The 26,875-nt window shown below is 39.6% G+C and overlaps 1 protein-coding gene across 3 annotated transcripts in view; it reads right to left on the bottom strand.

The window, feature by feature from the left end:
- PARD3 (par-3 family cell polarity regulator) overlaps positions 1-26,875 on the bottom strand; it is a 551,152-nt gene that overhangs the window by 135,101 nt on the left and 389,176 nt on the right. For all 3 annotated transcript variants that reach the window (XM_082192160.1, XM_082192159.1, XM_082192158.1), the window contains 2 exons: positions 24,566-24,793; positions 17,757-17,973 (listed from right to left, as the gene is read on the bottom strand). In XM_082192160.1, coding sequence (XP_082048286.1) covers positions 17,757-17,973; positions 24,566-24,793 — 445 coding nt within the window. The remainder of the gene's footprint in view (positions 1-17,756; positions 17,974-24,565; positions 24,794-26,875) is intronic.

Genomic DNA, 26,875 nt, shown 5'->3' on the forward strand with positions numbered 1-26,875 from the left:
TTATATTATATATATATATATTATACACACACATATTTAAAAATCTGACAATGCCACCAAAGTGTCCTTCCTTCAAGATATGTTCCCTGCCTTGAATGCAACACAAAGAAGCATTTCCCACATGGATCCGCGTTTACTGATTCCTCCAAATGCCAGAAATATGCAGTGAGGACGTAAACACTCGAAACAGGATGTTACAACCTGAGTGAGAATGGCTTGCCTTAGCAGAAGTTGTTTCCTACAGCAACCTCATGGCACTTCTAATATTTGTACAAGTTCTGACTGAAAGACAGAAGGATAACACTATAATGCTTGATTAGGCACCATCAAGTAACCTAGATCATGCTTCTCCAGAATGGTGCTTCTCCTGTGCTGTTAATAGCTAGGTGCCTTGGCATCATTTGCCAGGTGTGCCTTTCCCCATCAGTGTATCATTGTAAATAATAGAGGGAAGGGCTGTAAGCTCAGTCACAGATCATCTGCTTTTCGTGCAGAAGGTCTCAGGTTCAAGGTAGGGCTGCCCTCGCCTGGAACCCTGAAGAACTGCTGTCAGTCAGTGCAGACAATGCTGAGCTAAATGAACAAATGACCTGATATATAAGGCAACATAAGGAAACTTCCTATGTTCCTATAGGTAAAGGTAAAGGGACCCCTGAGCATTAGGTCCAGTCACAGCCGACTCTGGGGTTGCAGCGCTCATCTCGCTTTATTGGCCAAGGACAGCTTCCGGGTCATGTGGCCAGCATGACTAAGCCGCTTCTGGCAAACCAGAGCAGTGCACGGAAACGCCATTTACCTTCCCGCTGGAGTGGTACCTATTTATCTACTTGCACTTTGATGTGCTTCCAAACTGCTAGGTTGGCAGAAGCAGGGACCGAGCAACGGGAGCTCACCCTGTTGCGGGGATTCGAACCGCTGACCTTCTGATCGGGAAGTCCTAGGCTCTGTGGTTTAACTCACAGCACCACCCATACAATTCCCATACAATTTTCCCATACAATTCCTATACAATGTTCCTATACAATTCCAGATGTTATTTTTTGCATGTTTAAAAGAATGTTAAAACATTTCAAAAATGAAATGGCAATTCTCTGGTTTCCACATTCACAAGACATGCCTGTGCAGGTGGCATGTTAACCAGGGAGAAATAACATATGGAGTAGAGGAACCGGGTCATATCACAGGCCACATTCTGGACTTTGACAAGTTGCCTTGGTTCTCTGTACAGAGCCGATGTATTATATTCTAAACAGCACAGTTCAAAATATTTCCTAGTTTATGTGACAGCTTAATGAAAATCCTGCCCTTCATTCTCTTGTCCTTGATCTATCTTAGACAGCTATTTCTCACTTTATTTTCCTTACTTTTTTTCCCTCACCACTAGATTTCCCACTCGCTACCTTCTACAAATGTCTCCCCAAACAACTGCCCAGTTAGGTTCTTGTCTCAGGTTGGCAATTTGTTACTATGGTAACTGGCTGGAGGTTCAAGACCCAGAAATCCACAACATGCATTTGCTTCACAAAAAGGACAGTAGGGGAATACAGGTTGCAAATGCATGCTTTGCAAACCAGGAAACCACTTATCCTGAGAAATGAGTCAGAAAAAAAGAAAAGATAATTCTGCAGCTGAAAAGGAAAACAGCAGCAAGGAAATCAGACCCAACAATCCAATGTTTCTTACACACTTGAATACGTGTCTTACAAGTTCCGAGTCCATTTTGTAAATGTGACCTCAACTGCATTTCTCTGTGAAGGTGACCGTCCAACTCCTATGACGGAGAACCCTGGTTTGCATGGTATTCTTCTGTCTCTCTCACATCCTGGCATTTATTTATTTTAATTTTTTCTATCCCACCTGTTTCTCAAAAGAGACTCAAGGTGGCTAACAGAAAGTTATAAAACCAATAGAATCCCTAAAAAAAAACCCCAACACACATTCAGAAAAAGATTTAATAATAGCCATCCTGCACAGCAAATTGCAGCAGTACAAAAGGAACATAAAACTGAGCCAAAAAAATACACAAAGATTTAGAAATCTAGGTGTTAAAAGTGAGAGCCGACACCTCCAAACTGTCAACCACCAAAGCACCATCTATGAATTAAGTAAAATTGATCTAGTGTTTACATGGGAGATAACTCTTGACAACTGCATTTTTTGGAAGAGTTGCAACTGGTGAGAGAGGTTGGGATAAAGTGGTATAATATGTGTCATTTATCTTTCCACTTAATTTAAACTAAGTAGATTTAAGCTAGCTTTTATCTAGAGTTCTCTTTGTTCAAAAGCACATTTATGTACCGAAAGAGATGCATGTATGTTGTTTATTAAGTGACATGACACTAAGGACACTTTGGGGTGAATATGCTATCAAAAGCATCCTGGAGCAAGAATACTGGAAAGGTGTTGTTCAACATGCACACCATTGGGACAAAGGACTAGTATTTTTCCTTCCCATCATGTTTGTGTCCTATGCATTAAATAATGAAAGTTCTTGTAAATTACATGAAAGGAGTAAACTATAATGTGTTAAATAGCAGGTTGCTGCTTCAATGACTGAATCAAGGAGGAAGGATTATGAATAGAAAAGCTTCTATTGAAACATAAGAGTCTTGGTAATCAGCAGTGATGAGTGCAACCACAGAAATAGAACACTGAATTTTAATGGAAATGTTGTAAAACCCATGCATTTCTAAGATTGATTAGGAACAGCAAAAGCGCAAAAACTCCAAGAACTACTATTTTAAATATATGTGGGCACTCAACAGTCATGATAGTAACAGATTTGATACGGTTTGAACTATGCATAGAGCTCAGCTCCAGAGAGGTTTTTGTCCTTAAAAAACAACAGCTTGAGAGATATGAACAAGTTAAACCTGCTTTTAATGGGCAATGCACTCTTAATGGACAACATATCCTTACATTACTGTCACTTAATGCACTTAGAAATGTTCTCTTTCCAGCCGGTATTATCCAATCAAGGCTGTGGTGCTTTGTTAGCTAACTAAACACTTGGGAACTCTATAGAGATCCAGACAGCAGGATGCTAAGACAGCTATTAAACAGCTGTAAATAAGAGAGATAAACTTAACTTGGGAGTCAATTTTAGCTCATAAAACATCACACATTTTCATATAGCATTTATACTCAGGTACACCTAAAATCTATCACACTGCATGTGTAAGTAGCATGCATGTATGACATTGTAAAAAAGTTATAAACAGTTGATATTTACCAAAAAAATAAGGTTTTAGGAAGGCCTGTAGAGACAGCAATATCCAAATTGTATTCAATATGGAAGTTAATTTTTTGACACAGGAGGATATTTGGACATTTTATTTATTTATTTAACAACATTTATTACCGCTTACTAGAATTTACTCTAAATGGTTTATAATAAACAGTCTAAAACAGACATTAAAAATACCAATAAGAAGTTAGAAGGGGGGGGGAGTAAAATAAAAGAAGTACAGTTGTACCTCAGCTCCCAAACGCATTGAGAGTCAAACGTTCCGACTCCCGAATGATCGAAAACTGGAAGTGAGCGTTCCAGTTTTTGAACTTTTTTTAGAAGCCGAATGTCCGGCACGGCTTCCGCTATTGTTTCCGGTGTGCCTGCACAATTAGTAACCAATGGGAAGCCGCGCCTTGGTTTCTGAATGTTTCGGAAGTCAAATGGACATCTGGAATGGATTCCATTCGACTTCCAAGGTACAACTGTAATTATAAAACAGTTACACTTACTAAAAACATGTCTCAAAATTACATGCTAAAATTACATGCTTGGGTATACTCGCTGTAATAAAAAGGTTTTTTAGTGGGTGCTGGAAACAATACAGTAAAGACACCTGCCTATATTACTGAAGAGATCAGCTGGATTTAGCATGAGTAGTTGATGTCAAACTTAAGCAATATGAAGATTACACTACAGATTCTTAAGTAAAGGTTTGGTGTATAAAAACCATGTGTAACGATGGTTAATTTGTATTCATTCTATTGCTATTCAGCTGTACAGCTTGTGAAACGAGAGAGACTTTGATGGCTGATGGCAGCTAGTCTAAATCAATTTAGATACTAATAAAATTGCATTATGGTCCTTTTAAAATCAGCAGTGTCCACTTACGAGCATTCAGGCAGTAGCCTGCTCTCCAATATGTCCTCTTGGCGACTATACTTCTAATTCCATGCTCTGTACATTTTAATGCATTATTGTTTCAAAATACAATGCTACAAATTGCAAATTGCATCTGGCTCAAGGGCTGATTATGAGAAATACTAGCGCTACTGCCTCTGCCTGAATAACTCTGATAATAATAATAATAAGAGATTGATTGAGCTGCAAAGCAGCCATATGAAGAGAAGGGTCCATTTGAACATTGCCATCAGCTTCTTTTGTTAAAAACAACACTTTGACATGTCACAGCCAACAAATCTTACTGCATTTGGTTACCATGTTTTCTTACAATTTAAACTATGGGTACTTTCCCAGAAGGGGACAATATAGGAAATACAAATGAGACACAGGACATAACTTTTCAAGTTATGTGGATGTAAAAACAAAAACAATTTATTTGGGGGGATGCTGTCAAAAAGAGGAAGTGTTACTAAGGTGCAATCATATTTCAAAAGAAGGAAAAACGCATAAAATAATAATAATCTGTAACTTAAAACAATCATGCAATGACACAGTGGCATTTTTTTCATAATATGTCATTAACTATGGATGGAAAAGAGAAACCACAATTAGAGATCTTAAGAAACTGATCTGTGAACCAGGATCGTCTAGGTTCAAATCTCAGTTCTGGCAAAAACTACATATCTTGCTAGAAAGGTATGTAGTTTGCCTCTAAAATTAGTCTTCACACCTAAGAACTGGAAAGTAACTAACGTAACACCAATTTTTAAAAGGTGATCCAGAGAGCATTTGGATGTCTGTTCTGGAAAAACTGGTGGAAAACACTATTAAAAATAGAACGGAGCAGAGGTTGCCAACCTAACACCCACAGACACATTTTTCCTGGTACTGAGGAATGCTCCTTGTTATTAGACAACAGCACAGAGTGTGCATGTTATCTACATAATCAGGACCAGCAAGGCATAGCTGACATCCCATGATAAACATATGGAGTTGATGGATTTGGTTGTCTCTCAAATTTTATGTTAGGCCATACCTTCTCCAGGGCAGCCATTTTGTGAGCGATGCCCCCAGCACCCTCTTGCCCACTAGTCCAAACAGGTTGGCACCTCTGATATAGAAGAACAAGTCTTGCTGAAACCAAACCAGCATGGCTAATTCAAAGGTAAGCCCTGTCTCACTAGATTCTGAACATTCTTTGTCAATAAGCATACAGATGGAGGTGATCCAGTCAACACTGTATATTTAAACTTTCAAAACTTGGGACAAATTAACTTTTGACAAAGGAACAGGAAGCAGAATGTAATAATATGGGGAGTTTAGCAAAGCCTCATCAGGCTATGTGTTTCTCTTATAAGTTGAGTTTTCTCTTTCGTTTTTGGGCACAGAAGAGATTTTACAAATGTAACAAAAGAAAACCACAAGTTACCAGTCCAGGAGAAACATCAAGGGTATGGGTGGTGGATAAGAAATTATCTCATGGCAACTTAATGTGAATAATGGTCAGTGACAATCCATTCTTCTTTTTTTAAATACAATGATTCTACAGCAAAGTTTTACATATGCACACAAAAGGTTAACCAAGCTCTTGACAGTTCACCTGGAACCTCCCAAACGTTAAAAGTTCCCTGCAGACCTCATTATCTGTAAAACATTTTAATACGTCAGCATTTTCCTGTCAATTACTAGAAAAATCGTTGTTGATGTAGCTTTCCCAAGGAATATCCTCTGCTGAATAAATTAAGCAATATATGATATTACTTCAGACCTTGAAAACTGATTTGCACATTCAATTTCAATGTGTTAGGAACCCATTCCAGGGAGAACACAGAAAGGACACTGAAAATGTTCCTTGTCTCTCCAGCTTTTAAGGTCTTCCAACATAACAAGAAAGTAAGCAGATGGGAAATATATATTTCTAGAACCATAACAGCTGTGTTGGCTTCATGTCCTTCACAAATGTGTAACGGGAGCTACAGTACCAAACGTTATATTCCACCGAATGGCTTGGAAGTAGGTCTAAATGATGCACTTCTTGATTAATTTGCACTTGATTAATTTGCAACTATCAACCAAAAGCCATTGCTTCAGATTTATCCAGAGCAATTGCCCAGGTATACAGAGCAGCTGTTACATATTCATCAACAAATAAGTGCTTACAGAGAAGAGTCAGCTGATCCCAAGCTTATGCAGAAGCAGGGAAAAGTTGCCGAGGTAGGCTTGGATGGGAAAATAAATGAAAGAGAATACAGCACATCTGAAGGTGCCTTATACTGCATCAGACTACTGGTGCATATAGCTACGTATTTCCTGTGCTGACGGACGGTGCTTTTGCAGTCCAATAGTTTAGACAGATGCTTTTCATAGCGCGGCGTAATGTGGCAAAATAAATATGTACATCCACTCCACTTATTGGAGGAGACACAAAAGTCATTTATTAAACTGTAACTGGTGAAGAAGCCTTGAAACCAGTGGGGAGAGGGTCTGTTAAATCTCTCCCATGCAAAACTTAGTAAAATTACTAGCCCTAAGTTGAGCCAAGTTTACCTTTTCTACTGATCTTCCTGGGGTGGAGGTAAAACAAGGAGAATGGGTGCCTCCTCTTTTCTACTTTTTTAAACAGCACCATTTCCCCATAAAGCTATTTTGTACCACTCATTATCCAAACTAGCCCATATGCTTTTCCTGATGTGGGATTGTCTCATTTTCATTAACATGTTTTATTCTATGTGCAGCAGAATTTCCTTGCCCTCCCACCTAGTGAAAGTTGGCACTTAGGTTATAAAAGTTAACTGTGACTAAATGCTCATCATGGTATACTGAAATGTTACTGCATAGTAAAAGGTTTACTGCAGCTCTCAAAAAAATACTGACCTGAAAGCTATCAAAATGATGACATTGATACATGTCTGTCGTTGCATATTCCCTTTGCTGCTAGTTCCTGCTGTTTATAGCGATACTTAAAAAAAGAGGTTTTGTACAGAAGAATGCATTCCATTCCAAAGAAATGGTGGTGCCCTTTCCAAATCTATTACTGTTTATCATATGTAGAATCCAAACGCGGAGATGGTCCTGTGCTCAAAGTTTCTTGCACGTGTGTGCACATCCCACCCCCATACACTGCTCTGAGCAGGTGGAGAACCATAGAGGCCTCTAATGTGGCTGGAGGAACTGTAATTAGAGAAGGAAATCTGGAGAATAGAAATCTACACAAACTAGTACTTTAGCGGTTCACAAGATTCTATGGATGTATAAGTAGGGCCTGTAACAAAACATTGCAGTGTGGAGTACTTCTGTTCAGGGTTCCAAGGATACACCATTCCATTCCTGTTCCTCCCTGGTTTTCCAATTTCCACCCAACAGGCTCTCTACATTCTGTAACCACTGAGCAAGCTTCCCCGCATCCCTCCTTACAGATTTTCCCCTAATGATATATTGTACCTGTTAGTTTCTCAAACATCTCTCTTGTGCCTGGATGGTGCCATTCTTTACTACAGATTTGTATCTTTAATTGCAATTTCAACAACCACAGTGGGCATCTTGTATACGAATGATTATCAGACCAGAATTTGGAAATGCAATCACTAAGCCACAGCCAAAGTACACTTTTGTGCCTAGGAAACCTCAATCCCCAAGGAAACACCTCAATCCCCAAGGCTTTAGTACAACACTTTATAGCAATAAGGCTTTTAAACTATGTGTTTCTGGTTAACAGGACTCAATTGTGTTTATGACCAAAGGCTAATATGAAATGGCTATTTCCTTTGTAAGCAACTCTTTGCTCTTAAACCAATGATTAACAAAAGGATATCCTTTCAAGACATGTTAGCATTCCAACACAATGGGAATCCAAGACTATTGCTTATATAGGCTGAAATGAAATATTAAAGTTAAAGCTGTATCCCCAAACATAAGGTCATCACTCAAGCATGTGTCAATCTGAAGCACTCAAGCTTTAATTTATTTATGGTATGATCAATGTGTACACCCACCCACAGATATATGTCTCCTCCTGAAATCATAAATATGGCATTGCAAACATTAATTTCAACAAGGCTATTTCCAGAAGGCTTAAGAGTTAATAAAACAAAGCAAAACCCTACAAAAACAGCTCTGAAAGATTATGCTAACTATTGCAGAAATCCAGCAACTATCAGTATAGCAAATTAAATCTCAAAAGAAATGTTTCCAACATACACTGGGAGGAATGTCATTAACATATTCTTTCATCTAGCAGATTCCTCAACCCTCAAGAAGATATTTATTTACCATACTTCGCTATGGGCTGAATAGTCACCAGCCTTCAATTTTCACATCAGTTGCAGATGAGATTGGGGGGGCACACACCTTGTACACAGGCTTGAATTGAAATTGACTTTGAATCTCTGAACTGTCAACAAATTCTCCTACGAAAAGGTTTGCTTTACAGAGATTATAAAGTAGGTGTCACGCCTGACACTTGCATTTTATATTCAGATGGCAGGTCTGTAAAGAAACGTTACCAAAACGTCAGGAAGGGACTTAGAAGGCTCAGCTGTCACGCTATGTGCCTCTCTGGGCTTGCTTTGCAGTCAGATACTGTGCTGTCGATGTCAGAGGTTCTCCACTTAAACTCCCTGACAAGCAAAGAAGAATACTGGAAGAATATGTTATCAGGAGCTGTGGACTTGTCTTCAGTAGCAGGTCAACTTGACACTTATTTTGGTGCATGAAAACCAAAACTATGATCCCGTATCAGATTAAAAAACTGTACACTATACCCCGCTGGATATACAAGTTCAAGTTTTTAAATGGTGAAATAATCCTTGCAGAGGACCCTCTATGCTTTCAATGCATTGAAGCCTAATGTGCTGAGGGTGCCCGTCTCCTGCCTAAGTCTAAAAAGAAAAAAGGGAGAAGTGTGTGTGTGTATATACACACACTAGCAGAAAAACACAAATGTAAACTCGACAGCAGCATGAACCAAAAGGGTGATTAAAAGCACCAAGCTTTTAGCTGCTTCTCTTTGTTTAAGAAACCATTCCAATTAAGGGACATAAATCAATTTTGCAATCAAGGAAAAATTATAAAGTTAATGAAACATCTGAAATGTAGCTGCTGGAATTGTGGGTTGATTAGCGTCTAAAACAGTGGAAAATTATAAATTTATATTGATTTCCACCCTTAAAAAGAAGAAAACACCTGCTTTTTCAGTAGTGTTTGAACTATCCCCAGACATAATAAGCCACAGTAAATGAAAATCATGGAGCAGACAATAAAACCTGCAAGCTACGCAATGGGAAAGTATAGTCTGTGCATGTTGTTTTCCCAAATGCCCAGTCAGAGGTCTCAGGTGGCTAATGCGGCTGGAATGTGTAATTCAAAGCTCCAAATAATATGTTTATGAATCTGGACGTGTTCTGTGCACTTTGGAAGTGGCTGTACAAGAAGAGACAACAGTATATCTGATTTCAGCTAAACAAGGTTTTAAACTAAATTATCCATTTCCTCTTGAAGCACTGGATGGAGCAACACTCCAAGGCTCCCAGTAATCATTTCAAATGTAATTGTAGGATTCAATTTAATGGTAATATGGGAATATTTCATTTGCATTGGTTCCCAATAGAATGGCTTGCCCATCTGTAATCTTCAATACTGAAAGCAAGACACTGCACAGCCAATGTTTTAAATGCCATAAACACCATATTTTGATATATAGACCCCACACTCTGCAAACCCCCTCTGAATCATACTTACTTCTTTAACAAGAACAGCAGTGTGGAATATCATATACAGCTCGAATTCTAAAGATAGGTGTTTGCAGGTTTAGGGTTTGTAAAGGAAATAGTTTCTTTGCTTCACATGTTAAGACATTTTATCTCATTTTCTAATATATACAGGCTGTGATTATTGAGTAGAATTTTCAGATACATTAGAGTTAGGATAACTGAACTCTTTCTTCAGTTGAAACAGTGATCTCAGGGTCACCATTCCAAAAGATTCAGGATATTTTACTTATTTATTATCACATTTATATCCCACCTTTCCTCCAAAGAGCTCAAGGTGGTTTGCATAGTTACCCCCACTTCATTTTATCCTTACAAATAACTCTGAGACAGGATAGGCTGAAAGACTGTGACTGGCCCAAGTTTCATGACTGAGTGGGGTCAATAATCCTGTTCTCAGAAGTCCTAGTCTTACACTACACCACACTCATACACAAAAGGAAGTACTTCTTCACACTAAGAAATTCACCACTACAAGGTGTAGTGATGGCCACCAACTTCAACAGCTTTAAAGGAGGATTGGAAAATTCATGGAAGATAAGGCTATCACTGGCCACAAGCCACAGTGACTATCGGCTACCTCCATGGTTGGAGGCTAAATATGAGCTGCTGGGATCCACAGTTAGGGGGAGTGCTGTTGCATGCATATTCCGCTTGCAGGCTTCCCATGGGTAACTGCTTGGTCAATGTGAGAACACAATGCTGAACTAGATGAGCCTTTGGTGTGATCCAGCAGGGCTTTATGTTCTCAAGAAATATTGCAAATAAAAAACACCACTAATCTAATTCAAGATGCTCATGATTAATTTCCCCTTATACTTGATTTTCATATATCCTGTATAAACTGCCATGTAAACATGCATTTTGTGCACGTTTTGTTTACTTAAGGAACATACTTGCCACAACTAGTCAAATCTTATTGATTTTTATTTTATTTTTAATCTAACTTTTAAAATCTCACTGACTTTGTGCTTTGGATGTGTTGTTATTTGTATTTTAATTATTTTTGTATTATCTGCTCTGGGAATTTTTCACCAAAGGGCAGTATATGCATCATAAATAAATGAACAGCTTCTTTGAACTTAAAAATAGCTTTCTGTTTTAACTTGTACTCTTCTGATGCTAATAATTCAAGGATTTCAAGGATACTAAAGCACACAGAGACCCTTGGGGTTTGGCAATGTGGTGAAGAACTTAGTGTTGGTCACAAGGGAAGCACCATTCCCCGCTCCCCTAAGTTCTTTGAAGCCACACCTGGAAATCCCCACCTAGGAAGGAGCATTGGTTGTGGCCCTGAGGCACTACAATCACAAAACCACAACAATGTATTATTCAAAAGTAATCAGATCATACTATGACCCTAATCTAGATCACAAGGACTCCTGATTTAGTGTCTGTTTTCAGAACAAAATGCACTTGGCACATGATGTGGGGGGAGACCCCTTAAGTTTCAAGGAAACCTCTTTAGACAGAAAGCTGAATCTATTTATTCCTGTAACAGTTCTCCTAATCTCTTCACACTTTTTTCTACCTGACTTCTCATCCACTTACTTCCTCTCCTTTGGTTTCCCCTATTCCTTACAGAAACTGCTGGTCACTGTATCTATAAAAATACACTACTACATCCAGTGTAGGAAGCCCACCAGATGGGCTGGTGGGAACTACCTAAATAGTATAGAAATTTATTTATGTATGCAACCACAGCTGCAAGAATGTTATTTGCCCAAAAAATGGAAGGAAGAAGAGGTCCCAACAAGAGAAGAATGGATACAGAAGTTAATGGACTACGCAGAAGTGGCGAAACTTACCGAGAGAATAAGAAATCAAGATAACCATTTATTTATTTTTAGAAAGGAATGGAAATGGTTTACTGAGTATTTACAATTTACTGAGTAATTGTAAACCGATTAAGACACTGCCAAGATTAATGTAAAAACCTGCAGTTTCAAAATATATGTGGGATATATACAGGAATGGATATATAAAAGAGTATGTTGAAATAATTTGGAGTATGCAGGAAGTTGAAAGAAATGTAAAGGATCACAGAAAGAGGGGGAAGGGAGCCAGAGTTTGAAATGTTAAAATTATGATTGAATAATTGTGCATGAATATATATATATATAATAAAAAATAAATGAATACTGTAGCACCGTGACAGCAGACTGAGCTCACAGTCCTCTCCACTACAGGAAGTTGTACTGTATTTCTCTTTAAATTATATTTCCCCTATGTTATATTCAAAGTATTTTAATTGTATTATATATTACTATAACTATTTCTATCTAAATTTCATAGAATCATAGAGTTGGAAGGGACCCTGAGGATCATCTAATCCAACTCCTGAAATGCAAGAATATGCAGTTGTCCCCTAAGGGGATCGAATTTGCAACCCTGGCATTCTTAGAACCATGCTCTAACCAACTAACGTATTTTTCGCTCTATAAGACGCACCCGACCATAAGATGCACCTAGTTCTAGAGGAGGAGAATGGGAAAAAAATGTTCTCTCCCTCTCTGCTCAGCGCCTCTCCAGCAAAGCGGGAGGAGAAATGGAAGGGGCTCGATTTCTCCTCCCACTTCGCTGAAGGGACGCTTCGCAGCTTTCCCTCTCTGCGCTGCACCTCTTCAGCACTGAAGAGGCACTGTGCAGCTCTTCCTCTATTCGCAGCGCCCCTTCAGCTAAGTGGCAGGAGAAATGGAGCCCCTTCCATTTCTCCTCCCGCTTTGCTGAAGGGGCGCTGCGCAGCTCTCTCTCTCTCTGCGCAGTGCCTCTTCAGCAAAGCGGGAGGAGAAATGGAAGGGGCTCCGTTTCCCCTGCCACTTTGCTGAAGGGGCGCTGCACAGAGAGAAAAAGCTCTCCTGGCTTCAGCAAAAGTAACGCAAAGCCTCCTGAGCACAGCGGGAGTGCTCTGGGTCCAAAAACGGTGCCTCTGGGTCCAAAAAGGGTGGCAAGCCCTGCTTTTAGTGTCACACTACTTCTATACCAGCCATTAGAAAAACATGAGCAGACAAGCAGTTAAAAACGAAAAACAAAAAATGTCAAATAATTCAGTCTTCCAGACTTCCGTAGCTGTGAAACAGCAAGGAGGAGAGGGGAGGAGAAAGCAACACAAACTAAGAAGAGAGAAAGGGGAAAAAGCACAGCTTTGAACATCAGGCCAGAGAAACAGATTTTTCAATATTTTATGTGACATGATACAACATCAGCTAAGGACGAGGAAACACAGGCTTTGCTTACATGGCAGCTGACAGTAACTAAAAAAGGAAGGGAAACAGCTTGCACTTTATTGGTTTATGGGGTCCGTGCTGCTTTTACATCTAACTGCTTATTTCTTGAGAAGAAAATCTGATATTTACAAAGCAATGAGTCACCCCATACCAGAGAGTTGTTCCCAGAATATGTATCCTGGCCTTTGTGTTTTGCTGTATTATGCCTAGGGACACCCTGGCAGGGCCTAATTCCATAAAACTTAAAAAGATGTATCTGAGAGACAGGCAAGAGTTGGATCCAAACTACCACAGGGTGCACAAATCTACCCAAATAAACATCACAAATTGCCAGATAATATATGGAAAATGATTGCATTGGCTGCTGCTCTTATAACCCAATAATAAACCCACAACTTTTAAAAAGTGAAAACATTTGTTTGCCATATATTATCTTACAGTTTATTATATTTAATTGGGTAGATTTGTGCCCACTTTAAGTTATGAATGCCTGTTGTCTTCCTTTTTTAAAAAGCTGCCTCTCTCATGGATACAGTGGTACCTTGGGTTAAGTACTTAATCCGTTCTGGAGGTCCGTTCTTAACCTGAAACTCTTCTTAACCTGAAGTAGCACTTTAGCTAGTGGGGCCTCCCGCTGCCGCCACACCACTGCCACGCTATTCCTGTGCCACGCTATTCCTGTTCTCAACCTGAAGCAAAGTTCTTAAGCCGAGGTACTATTTCTGGGGTATGTAACCTGAAGCGTCTGTAACCTGAAGCGTCTATAACCCGAGGTACCACTGTACTTACATTACCATACTTAAGACGTAGTGTGATGCCCTTTCCTGCCCCTAAAAACAAGCAAATAGAAAATAAGCCCCTACCCCGGTGTTTTTACTTTTATCCCACTCATCTTCTAAGAAGGAGGCTCAGGAGCCTCATCTGCATAACAAAAGACAGGATTCTAAAACCCTCCAATGACATTGTTAGTAGCTGGCAGGCTGCCAATCCCTGCTGAGATAAGGCCAATGTTGTGATTTGCTAATTGCAGCATTAAGGCAACCTATCACAGCTCTAGCATGCCCAAAAGTGCAAGTAGATAAATAGGTACCACTCTGGCGGGAAAGTAAACGGTGTTTCTGTGCGCTGCTCTGGTTTTGCCAGAAGCAGTTTAGTCATGCTGGCCACATCACCCGGAAAAACTGTCTGCGGACAAACGCTGACTCCCTCAGCCTGTAAAGCGAGATGAGCGCTGCAACCCCAGAGTCATCTGCGACTGGACTTAACTGTCAGGGGTACCTTTACCTTTATCACAGGCAATGTGCGTGTTTTGCCTGGGCCAGCTTAAGGTATATATACTGGGCCAAGTGACCCTGTTTGTCATTCTTGTTCTTCTTGTTCCTGATGTTCCGATAAATCCCTTTTGAGCTGAATCTCAGTCTTGGATCATGCCTGAACCCACCTACAGTTCAATGTACATGACACTTCTCTTCAGATTATCCGCACAACAATCATGGTCATCCTCACAACACACTGGGAATAGGACCGCAACCTCCACCCCACTTGTATGCAGTAGGGTATCTTTGAAGGCAGCACACAACAGTTCTATTATCCAATACTGGCACTTCCTGCCCTCCATCTCATGCCTGACCTGCTGCCTGAGGCAAGCACCTCACTGCCAGTATGGCCCTGCATCAGGGTGAGGCTGAACGTACAGCACAGCTGCTGCGTGAAATGGCATTGCCCTGCACACAAATAACATATACAAAGAGGTAAGAGATGAAGGAAAGCTTATTTCTATTGCAGCAAACTCTCGCTACATTGTGCATGCCCATCTATCTTCTCAAGGCTTGCTGGACAGCCTTTATTGTGGAGCACACTCAAGAGCCTCCCTGGATACCTCTGGCCAATGTTTTATATATTTTCTTGGGGATAGGCTCAGTGAGAAAATATTCAGTAAGATGATTTAAATAACAATTAGAAACACACAGAGAGAAACGACTACAACTGATAAAAAACCAATTAAAAAGTGGTGGATCAGTGATTAAGAACTCAAATCAGGGAAGTGGAAATCCTATATTAAAAAAAAGAGTGGAAGACTAATAGAGAGGGGGCGAGAAAGGTCTCCCAATCAAGGGAATACAACAATTTCGGTGATTATGTTATTTTACGTACATTTGTGTTTTGGTCATCCTCTAAGGAATTAGGGCAGAGTAGGACATCTTTACAACTCTGTGGGCTAAGCTGAGAGATACTCATTTGCCACAGACCACCCTATGAGCTACATAGTTGAACCAAGAATTTTAACCTTGTTTATATAGGTTTCCTGGCCCCATGTCTTATCTAATTAAAACATTTCTTGCCAAAGCAATCCCAGAGTGCATTACATTAAAATCAAATACATAATACACATTAAAACAAAACAGAAAGGGGGGGGGGGAAATGCAACTTTAAAAATAAAACAACTATGCTGCAATCCTTGCATAAAAACCTTGGTGACTAGGTCTGCAACTGGCCCTGAAAATTCATAAGAGTTAGCATCAGCTGTATCTGAGAAGGTAAGGAATAAACAAGGTGCCAGTACCAAGAAGGTTGTCTTGTTTGTTGCCACTTGGTGAATTTCACTTAACTGTGGCAGTAAGAGGGTCTTCCTCATAAAGAAGATGCTTTGTTAGATATCTAGGTCCCAATCTATATAGGGCTTTATACTGTATGTCAATGCAAGATCCCAGAACTTGGCCTGGTGTGGTATGTTCACAATCAGCAGTCCCAAATGACAGCCTAGCCATGGAATTCTACACTAGCTGCAGCTTCTGAACAAATCTCAAAGGTTACCCAACCACTGTGGCCAGGTAATGCCTGTCTAGGAACATCCATAACTACCTTACAAGCCAACCCCAGTCACTTGCATCTTCAACGACAGTGATGGATCTAAGAGCACCACCCATTCTTTCAGAGGGAATGCAAGCCCATTCAGAACTAGAAGAATGCCTAATTCCTGAACCCTAGATTTCTCAGTCCATAGAGTCCCACCTTGTCAGGATTCAGTCTCAACTTATTGGCGCTCACTCAGCACACAACTGCATTTTGTTATGAAAACCATCTGGAAGCCCATGGGAAGGCACAACTTCGAGGGATCTAGTAGGGATCTTGGGAAGTCACATTATAGCTTTATGGCTAACAAATTCTCCCTTGGGGAAGCTGGAAGATGAGACATATTTTGAGAACAGAAAGCATACAGTACTCCCTCAAAGCAAAAATTGTACTAGTAGATGCACTACGGAGCGGGTCAGAGTTTGAAAGGAAGGGGAAAGGGTATGATGTAATGATTGAAGGTGTGCTGCCCCGCTGCTCGTCCCATTGCCTTATACCGTAGAAAAACATGGCTGGAAAACACAACAGACATGTACAAAAACAGACAAAGTGTTCCTCTCATTAAGAAATCAGTACTATACTGTGACTCCTCAATGGCTTCCCAATAGCCTTTGTCTGTTTTTGTACTATATTTCAAGGAGTTTGAAACAAGGAGTTTGTTTTTAGTCATCACTTGTAGGTGACATAACTGAGTGCAACATAGCTGAGTTACTCTTCATTGTTAATGCTCAATGAATCCTGTTTGCAAAGGAGTGTGTGTTCCATCTCAAGGCTAAGTGAGACCAGCCCCTCTTCCCTTGTGCCTTAAACTATGGAAGAAGTTGCTGCTGGGACTGTGCTGGTGCTTAAACTATGGAAGAAGTTGCTGCTGGGACTGTGCTGGTGCAGAACTCCCTTCCTAGAGGGATTATGTCAGCTGGTACTGGGCTGGGGCTTATCAGCCATTTCGGATAAATTGTTTTTGAATTGTTATGGTTTTGGTATTAAACTGCATCATTTTTTATTGGATTGCTTCCCCCCCCCCTCACTAATACGCTATGTGCTTTTTGATAGGATTATATTGATGAAAGTGTTTTTGTTTGCTAATGTGTTCTTATTGTTGTCATCAGCTTTGAAATCAACATTGATGCTGGAAAAGAGACATATGGATAATAAATCAAGTCAAATCCACACTTACTGGAGCATAGCAATTGCTTGAAAATAAAAGCCTTACAGGGCAAGGTAATTATGTGTACCAGCTCTTCACTTAGATTGGGAAATGTTCTCTATTCCAAATCAAAACCAGAAAGGTTGTATTGGCAAGAGTGAAAACTGGGGAAACCATGGAGGATCTCCAGGGCTCAACATGAATTTCTCTAAACACTTACATTTCAAGAAGCCTTTGTTGCTGTGAACTGGGTTTTAGAAGAGTGTCAATAATGAATCACCATACATGCAAGAAACATCAAGCGCTAACTGAGTATTGTTTTGTACAAATGTTGATCCTTGTGCAGATGCAACATAGATGTCATTTGTTTTATTATGTCATGTTTTAGTGAAGCTGCTTATGAGGTCATAAGCAGCTTCACTAAAACATGACATAAACCTGTGTCAATCTTGGTGCAATCAAATCCACACTGATAGAATTATAGTCATGCTGCAGATGATAATAGAGTGAAGGAGCATTAAATGGTCCCTTTAAAACATGCTTAAATTGCTGGCATTTTGAAAATGGATATTGAAATATGCATTGCCATGAAAATCATAGGTCCAAACTCTAGTCGCTTATACAAATCCTACCTGAACATGTCCCCCAGGCCTTTGAGCATTCCTTTCTTGGCTTTAATTTTATCCTTTTCTTTATCTCGATCTTTCTTCTTGTCCTTCCCAATTTTTTTCCGGTCTCCTTTATCTTGACTGCCATTCATGTGTCTTTCCAGCGAATGGGATGGCTGGTCACTCGACGTAGAGACAGATTCTCTACCCGATCGTGAGCTTTCCTCAGTATCTTCCTCCACTGAAAGAGTAAGGTAATTTTAGTAGGGGCTGGGGGGGGGGATTAAAAAAAAATCTCTGCTGTGATTCAAGACAAATAGAGTTGAACAACCGTTATCCGTTCATCCAGAATGAACAGCCACTACACTCCAGTAAACCACCCAGGTGGTAAACTGCATGACTTTCTCTGCTTGTATCCGGAAAGCTCCACACATGGGGTCCATGAAACTGCATGCATTTTACTGTACAAGGTGAGGTTTTGGGTTTAACTTGCTTGCTCAATATTCTGATCGCTGAATAAGCCAAGAAATAAATGAGTCTTTTGGATAAATATACATAGCTCATTTGATCCTGCCTTGGCCCAAGTAGGCAAGCAAGCAAACTAGAGAGTCCTCCATTGACTATAGTTTGCTATTTCATGCTAACCATGAAAATATGCTTAATATTTACTTCACAGCAAGCCAGGATATTAAACCATTTATGGGCTAATAGCCGTAAATAAATAAATGAATGAAAAAACCATGGTTTGAAGCTGACTTAATATCCTGGCTTGTTCCAAAGCTGTTAATCATAGCAAACAAAGTGCAATGGAATACCTTGGTTTGCTTGCTCCCTCAGGCAAAGGGGCTGGGCTTTATGTCCAAAAGACCAATTCATATCTAATATTATTAAGACAAGATATGCTAATCTGAACATGGTCTATATATTGACAGTTGAGTTTACAATGTTATCCACTATGTACATTTACAACATAATTCTTCATTTTAACCTTGAATATTGGTTCATTCTTCACACCCATTTTGCAGGAGAAAACGAAGGATGCAAAATTTTTCTTAATGCAACATACACCTTGAAGACTCAGATACTGAAATGAAAGATGAGCATGTTCATATTCAAGGCACAATCCTACATTTCAAGTTCAAACACCAACTCAGTCCCACACTGGCTTTCATTTAGGCTGGTGAATAAGTAAAACATACCGTAATACTATATCACCCTTGGGCACTGAGGTATCACAGTGATTTTCAAAGATAGAGCAAGGCTGAGAAAAAGATGCAATATGCAATATCTGAAGTGAGGACTCAAGGACATTGTGCTTTAAGGCAATGTTAAAAATACAAATTAATTAAAACTAATTTATAATACTTGACATTCAACAAGGATAATGATAATAATAATGCTGTTTAATTGCTTATTGAAGTATTTCTATGCACATTTCCCTCCCTATTAAAAACAATCAATCACACCTCGTGCAATTCACATTATTTATATACTGAATATTCAAAACTTGTGATCATCATCAGTTACCTCAGCTTTGCCAATACATTAGTGAAAAATTGCAAACATGTTCTAAGACACTATGCCTCTGAATATCACTTGCTTTGGGGGCAACCAGCAAGGAGTACTGTTGCCCTCATATTTTACTTGTCTGCCTTTTATTGTATTGCATCACATTGCTTTTAGGGATGTATACCTCACACTCCAACAACATTTTCCAGTAGCTTTCCAGAGCATCTTGTTGATTACTATGAGAAATAAGATGCTGGACTAAGATGGACCTTCAGCCTAACTCCAGCAGGACTTTTCTTATCTCATCCACTGAGGGTCAGGGAACACACTCATTCAGTAGGTTTGGACTTCCCTGATGCTTTGCAATTCATTTCATACAATTTCTAATATAACTTCATTTCTACAATTCCCATGCAACAACAGAACTTCATTTTAGGCAACTGCCAGCCTATTATCAACTGCTTTCACAGAGCCCAGCTCAGGGATCAACGGACTCAGGGCTTCCTTCTCACATTGCCCTCCCCAAACCACTTTGCGAGGTTGGGGTCTGCCAGCAACTAAAATAATTTATTTTCAAACAAACTTTTGATTCAACCAATGCTTAATGTATTGATTGGAAGGGATGTTGCTGCTGTTTTCAGTGTGATTGTTTGAGTTTTAAGGTTGGAGTCACTGATGGTTTCATGTTTTCTTTGTATCTGTAAGTTGATTTGACCAACGCCTTTGTGGAAGAGAAAAGCAGGGTATGCATTCCTGAAGAAATAAAATGTTGCCTCATTATTATTCCTGTTCAGGCAAGAAATTCAAGTTCTGATTTTTGTGATAGTTCATAGTTCGCTGATGACATTACTAAAAAGCACTGGGTTGGGGGGAAGAGTTAATTAAAAAGTGCAGACAACAATCCCCCTTGACTATTTTAGCCACTAAGACCAAAACATCAGATTGTTCTTTCAATAGCAAAGATGTGTTTTACTTAAGAGAACTGCAAAAAAAGTATTGTGAAACTGCTCTCCTAATTATGTCACAAAACAGAGAAAATGCTCATAAGAAACTGTAGTTATTGAATGTGAAGCTGTTCCATAACTGAGCTAGACTGTGTATTGTGTTATTTAATACAAGCAGAGTCTCTAGCAATTAAGACTCAACAGAGATTAGAAAGCTCTGCCAATTTATTCAGATTCAAATGGCTTGCTCTCAGACAACGCACCAGAGAAAGGAACTGTTTCTTATCAGCTATTCCAAGATTTTGAAAACAAGCACTGTGATTCATATGATCCAAATACCCCAAGCAGTCAGCTGTGACTATCTGATTATACCCATTAAAATCTATAGGTACCCTCTGCCAAACTTAAGGTCTTCCCATCTGTCTTTCAGGCTCAGTTCAACGGTCTGAATGGCCAATTGTTCTGAGTGCAGCAATTATATTATGGTTTTTAAAAAGCCCCCACAGTAAATGTGGCCACATGGTGTGCACTTATATTTTTAGAACTCATTGCAGGACACTGATCAAGATTTCTTTATGAAACAATTCAGAGCAACTTATTTGAATAGCTCAGTCTGTACAGCATGAGAATCTTAATCTCAGGGTTGTGGGTTCAGGATCCATGTTGGGTGAAAGATCCCTGCATTGCAGGGGGTTGGACTAGATGACCCTTGTGGTCCCTTTCCAACTCTACAATTCTCTGATTCTATTATCTTCGAGTACAAAAGGGTCACCAGCTGACCAAATGAAAGATTACTGCTTACAAAGGCAAAGCATTTTCTACTAGAATTTTACATTTGCTTTTACAATGAGAGAAAGGAGTCTTCTAAATTCTGAACTATTGGGGGAGGAAAGAAATAGTTGCAAGCGGGATTTGAACAAAACCCACCTCCATAGGGTTTAACTGAACACTAATTCCCCTCCCCACCAATCCTTTTTGGTCAAGCATTGTATAGTGCCACTTTAACACACTTGATCCCTACCTAAAATGGAACGTCTGCATCCATATCAAATAGTGGCACACCCAGTATGCCTGCCAGATCATTTTATAGTTCTCTCTCTCTCTCTCTCTCTCTCTCTCTCTCTCTCTCTCTCCCTTCTCCTTCTCCCTCTCCCTCTCTCAAAATACATGGTGCCATCCTGAACGTTGCAAAATTCAGGGCAGATAAAAGAAAGCACTTTTTCACACAGCACATAGTTGAACTGTGGAATTCAACTGTGGAATGCTTACAGGTGCCATAAGAAAGCTGCAGAGATAGTGCAGGATAGTGCGCACCCCGGAAATGATCTTTTTCAGCTTCTGCCTTCTGGAAGAAGGTACAGGGTTATAAAGACTAGGACTAGCTGCCTGAGAAACAGTTTCTACCCAAATGCAATTCTGGTTTTAAACGCAGTATAAGGAGTCTCTATAGGAGTATATTGTATTTTAAAATGGGGTTTCAGAGTTTTTAGGGGGTTTTGAATGTCTTATGTAGATTTTTCAATTTCATTGTTCTGTAAGGGACAATGACAATAAAGATATCGTATCGTATCCCCCACAATATTTAGGGATGGCCAGCAAGTTGGACAGCTTTAAAGGATGGTTAGAAAAATGCTTGGAGGGGAATGCAATCCATGGATACCAGCCACAGTGGCTATATTCTGCCTCTAGTTTGCATCTGAATATCAGTTGCTGGGAATAACGTGAGAAGAATGCTGATGCACTCAGGACCAGTTTGTGGGCTGCTTATGGACGCTGCTTGACCCACTGTGAGAAAAATTTAAACATGGAACACTTGTGATCCACCCCTTTGTGCCCCATTTCCTATGGGTGAAATCCAACTGTTCCCACAGTCTCAGAAGAAGGGCTTTTGACCTTGGAAAAGGTGGGGAGGGTTTTTTGTTTGTTTGTTTTTTGCTTTCTTTCTTGCAGACCTGAGCACACACACCCTCTGAAAATCAGCTCTAGGTTGTTGGGGAACCCTGCAGAACAAATCAAAAGGTACCACAGGGGGCTGCCAAGGGAATCAGAAAAAAACCCTTCCCCCCCCTCTGCTATGGGGCACCTCCACTGGATTCCACCCTGTGTCACTGGGTCAATTAGACAAGACTGATAGCATTTAGTTGCTCTGAACTGCCAGATTTGAAATGAAGCTGAATTAATTCTGCTGTTGCTACTGAAGGAAATATTTCAAATGTCCTTACAGTCAATTATGTGATATTTTTAGAAGCAGGCTTTTTAAAAAAGAAAAAACTAACATAAAATAGAACAGTGAACTTGTAGGAGCAAATTTGCTCATTATGACAGGCGTTTCTTAAAATGTAAACACATTCATAAAAAGCTGAGATTGCAGATTCATTTTTCCAACTCCTTGTGTCAGTCGACAAGCTAAGTAATTAATTACCTCAGCTTCCCCAGCTCTTTTCCATTCATAAACTTTTAATGTTTAAAGGTAAAGTAACTAGATAGGTGGGGGGGACCTAATGGGATACATTCAAAATACAACAACATTAAGGTTAAAAAATTAATAATTTCCATATAATTCTGCCCCATTTAAGTTCATTTGCTATTCACTCTTTTTTTGAGCATGGACTGTCATTTTACTAGCCCATTGCTGCACCATTCAATAATTATACAGGTTACGTTTGAAGAGATTCTTTTATGTTAATGACATTCTTCTCATGTTGGGTCACTCTTAGGGTTAAAGAACTGAAAATGTAAATGAACGCCCATTAGGGTGGGTAATAGCTGATCATTAACTTTATGCTTTATTAGATCTGCCAACCTTACATATTCTAATTAAAGAACAGCCGTAATTTTTCTTCACTTTATGGATGAACTTCCAATGCTAAAATTTTTCATCCTAAATGCAACTTATTTCCTCTCTCTCTCTCTCTCTCTCTCTCATTAAACTTTAGAACCAAAGTGTTTGCCCCCTTCCCTTTTTATTTAACTCGTTGTCTTGCTGTTAAGACGGTACACAAGGAATCTTGATTTTTTTTATTTAAAAAATGCTTTGCGTGTCTGCATCTAATCTCACCACTTTTTAAAATTCATTTATTGCTGTGTGTGTTTCTTTTTGTAAATCTACCAAAGAATAAAATAAAATCAGGATTAAGACTATCAGGACAGAGGAGGGCATGTGTGCTGGGTCCCATTGGTGAAGTGGTGGTACTCTTTCCCTTTTACTGGTCAAAATGCTTTGTGGAGGGGAGACAAAAAATGGGGGGCTGAGGAGGGTCAGTTGTGGGGAGTGAGAAATGTCTCTATTTTCATCTGAGGAATGTTGGAGGGTATAATATTGGCTACATAAACATACATTTTTCTGCTGAGGTCCAAGTACATTAAAATTTGCAGTAATCTTCATTTTGACCAACGAGTATTTTAGAGCTTGCAAACAAACCAACCAAATCACAAAATCCATAGCATGTTAGAGTGTGATGCAAGCCTGCAGAGATGTCATTATTATGCTAACACTGTCAAGCGTTAATGTTCCCTTTACCCAAAGGTAGACAGAGATGCTCCTGCAACTGCTGCAGTCCTTATATAAACGTTTCCATTCATATTGTTCCTCCATATACCCCGCCTGGCCCTTTGGGCGATGCTCTTCTTTCGTTATATGGTATTCACATGGATCCAAACGGACATCAAGGCAGAAGCGACCATTTCAATTGAGGCAAAGGTAATGGGAGTGTGTCAAGAATGTGCTACACACCATACGGAATACAGAAGAGGTGGTGCTCTATCCGAGAGAGATTGCACATGACATAAAAGCCAGGATATGGAGCAGCAGGGATGGGGAGTGGGGGAGAAAGACCAAGACATCAGAGTGCACCAAGTAAAAGAAGGTTGAAGTTGTTGCTGAAAGTAGGCTTTACGAAGGATGGAAGAATTTGGAACGAGTCAGGCAGAAGAAAACAGAGACAGAGAAAAAGGCTTTTTCAAGCACATGGGGAAACGGTTGGGAGAGAAAGAGAAATGAAAGCAAGAAATCTTGAGATGAGTAGGTGTTGGCTGGAGGAGGAAGGATGTTGGCTGAATTATCTATTATACACAGTGAACAGGAACTCACTTGAAGGCTTCCGATGTGAATTGACTTTGTGGCTACACCGCTTTTAAGTGAACTGTGGAAATTTTGCACAAAGAAGACAAAGCCAGAGCAGGTGGGAGCTTTAAGGTGGTGAACAAAAATCTTGCAGGAGTAAAGAGAACTTAACAGGAAGCTACCTTAACAAAAGACATGGTGTGATCAAAGGGGCAGTGAGGGTGAAGGGGGGGGAATTAACTGAAAGAACCATCAGTAGTGAAAACATCTTTAAAAGGCAATTTTTAAAAGCAGTGTACATGGAAGAGTTTACTTACAGGTTTCCATGCCTTCATCATCCTCATCTGCAACAGGTTTATCATACGATTTGTCAATTGCAGCTCTGAAGCTCTCATTGCACCCTCGCCCTCTGATTATCCGCGGCCGTGGACGGTGGAAGGGAATGTCACCATTCAAAGTTACCTCAGCGACTGCTGTCTGCAAACTTTCTAATGAACTGGATTTCTTCAGGCCTAATGAGGGGCCTACATCTCTGGTTGGAGAACCTTAATATTTTTTTAAAAAGAAAAAAATAATTAGGATTAGCAGGGAGGACCCTCACACTTGATTATTCACATCTACAGCGACAGTCTACGGGAATGTGCTTAACATTATTCACATTATCTCTATACTCTGTAGGGAATTCTAGGCAGATTTGTTGGTTGGAGCAATGAGCGTGTCAAGTCATACACTATGAATTTGACAAGGTTAGTAACATCCCACTTTTCAAATTGGTGGGAAGTTAAAGTCATCACTGTTATTTCAACCATTTTAATGAGAATAAAATAATTACCAAGCTGGTTAAAAAATAGAGTACAAAGATGTCAGCACTATATACTTGATTGGCATAGCCAGTTAATTTTGTTTTTTAAAACAGCAAAAACAATCCTATGCAAATACTGGAAATAATGAACATTAAGGAGATTTTATTGACCTAAAATTAGCCTGCATTCTCAGAACAGTATCTGGGGGAAATTCTGCCTCACTAGCTTCTTTCATGGAGTGAATTTTAATAACCTGCACTTAAATATTCCACTGTTCCCAAGAGCTTGTCTACATAGATTTTTTTTTCTTTTGGATTAATTAACCCATATTAGTTAATATGGTTATAATACATTAAAACTCATGTCAACACTTATTATGGACTAAATGCAAGTAATGTAAATTTTTTAACCTTGATTAGGAACAGGGATTACCCCAGCATGATAAAAGCACTAATAATCTCCAACAAACACTCGCAAAGAGAATATTAGCTCACAACAACATTAGTAAACTAAAAGAAAAAAACTCTATTCCGTGAAAAATAAACAAAATATTTTTTGAATAGCATGTGTATGAATCATTTCCGTGAACTTCATGGACAAACTACTGTACTGAAAACTTAAGGGATTGGTCCAATAAAATGTAACTTTTGAAATGCTATTCTAATTGAATTTTTCTCCTGGGTTTATTAATGGTTGTCATCAAAATTTCCTATGAAACACTTTGTAGGAATTATTGGTGCTATTACCATGCTAAGGTAATCCCTGTTTCTAAACAAAGCAAGGAAACTCACTCTCTAGAAATATTTTTATGTCAGTGTTATTTATGCCTAAACTAAACTAAACTAAACTACTAACTTAAGTAAGTGAAACCATTTCCTGAAACGCAAATACTGGCAGAACCCCCTCATGTGGTCAACTGGTTGAGGTTGGGGGTTAGCCAAGTGCAATTTCCCTATGTAGCAGCCGTCATGACCAATGCTGACTTAGAGAGTGTTGCTGGAAATGTATTGGTCACCGTTTTATTTCTTTATTTCTTTATATTTTTATACCACTCTTCATGACAAGATCTCAAGGGCAATTCACAAGATAAAACACAAGATTAAAACACAAGCTTTACCATGCTGTGGTGTGTTGATATTCTTCCCATGCTAACCTAACCCCCAGTTCCAAAGGCAGCTGAAATAAGGAATAGCATGTAACCCCAGAGAGACGCTGGCCTCCCTCTGTATAAGGCAGCTTCCGCTATTCCATGTCCTTTGCAGATGTTCACCAAAGACAATTCTGCAATTGTGGAGCAGTTTTTCTACAGGTTCCCGAGTTACATATGAAATCATTGGGATATAAGCTCTTTTATACAGTTAGATGATCCTTACACCAGGATCTTAAAACGAAGTGGGTTTCAGATACCACATCAAGGGAAATCCTGGTGAGCTCCAAATGTGGTTAATACTGGTGTCCTTAGGTGGGCTTATGGGAGAATTTGTTCCAGGGAGAAAAGGCTCCGAGGTGAGGGGGCAGGTGAGTTGCAAACCAAAGTCAGAATGGAGCCAGACTTGCATCTGCTCCACCGCCTTGCAAGGCAGTTTACTAAGGGATTACTCACTGTTGAATGACAGAACAGGGAAACAGCTATAATGGAGTTCACTGCCTATAGGGAACCCAATACAATTCTTAAGTCATGCTCACCGCTGCATTCAGAGCATGAGGGAGCTGATGTAGCAGTTCCAATAGTTGTTTGGAAACAGCTACGTGTCTGTGGAGTCACAGATCAGTATAAATACAATGAATTCACACCTCCTCCAAATAACTCCCATCCCACAGGTC

This window comes from Podarcis vaucheri, assembly GCF_965113315.1.
Source record: "Podarcis vaucheri genome assembly, chromosome: 12".
NCBI classification, from domain to species: Eukaryota; Metazoa; Chordata; class Lepidosauria; order Squamata; family Lacertidae; genus Podarcis; species Podarcis vaucheri.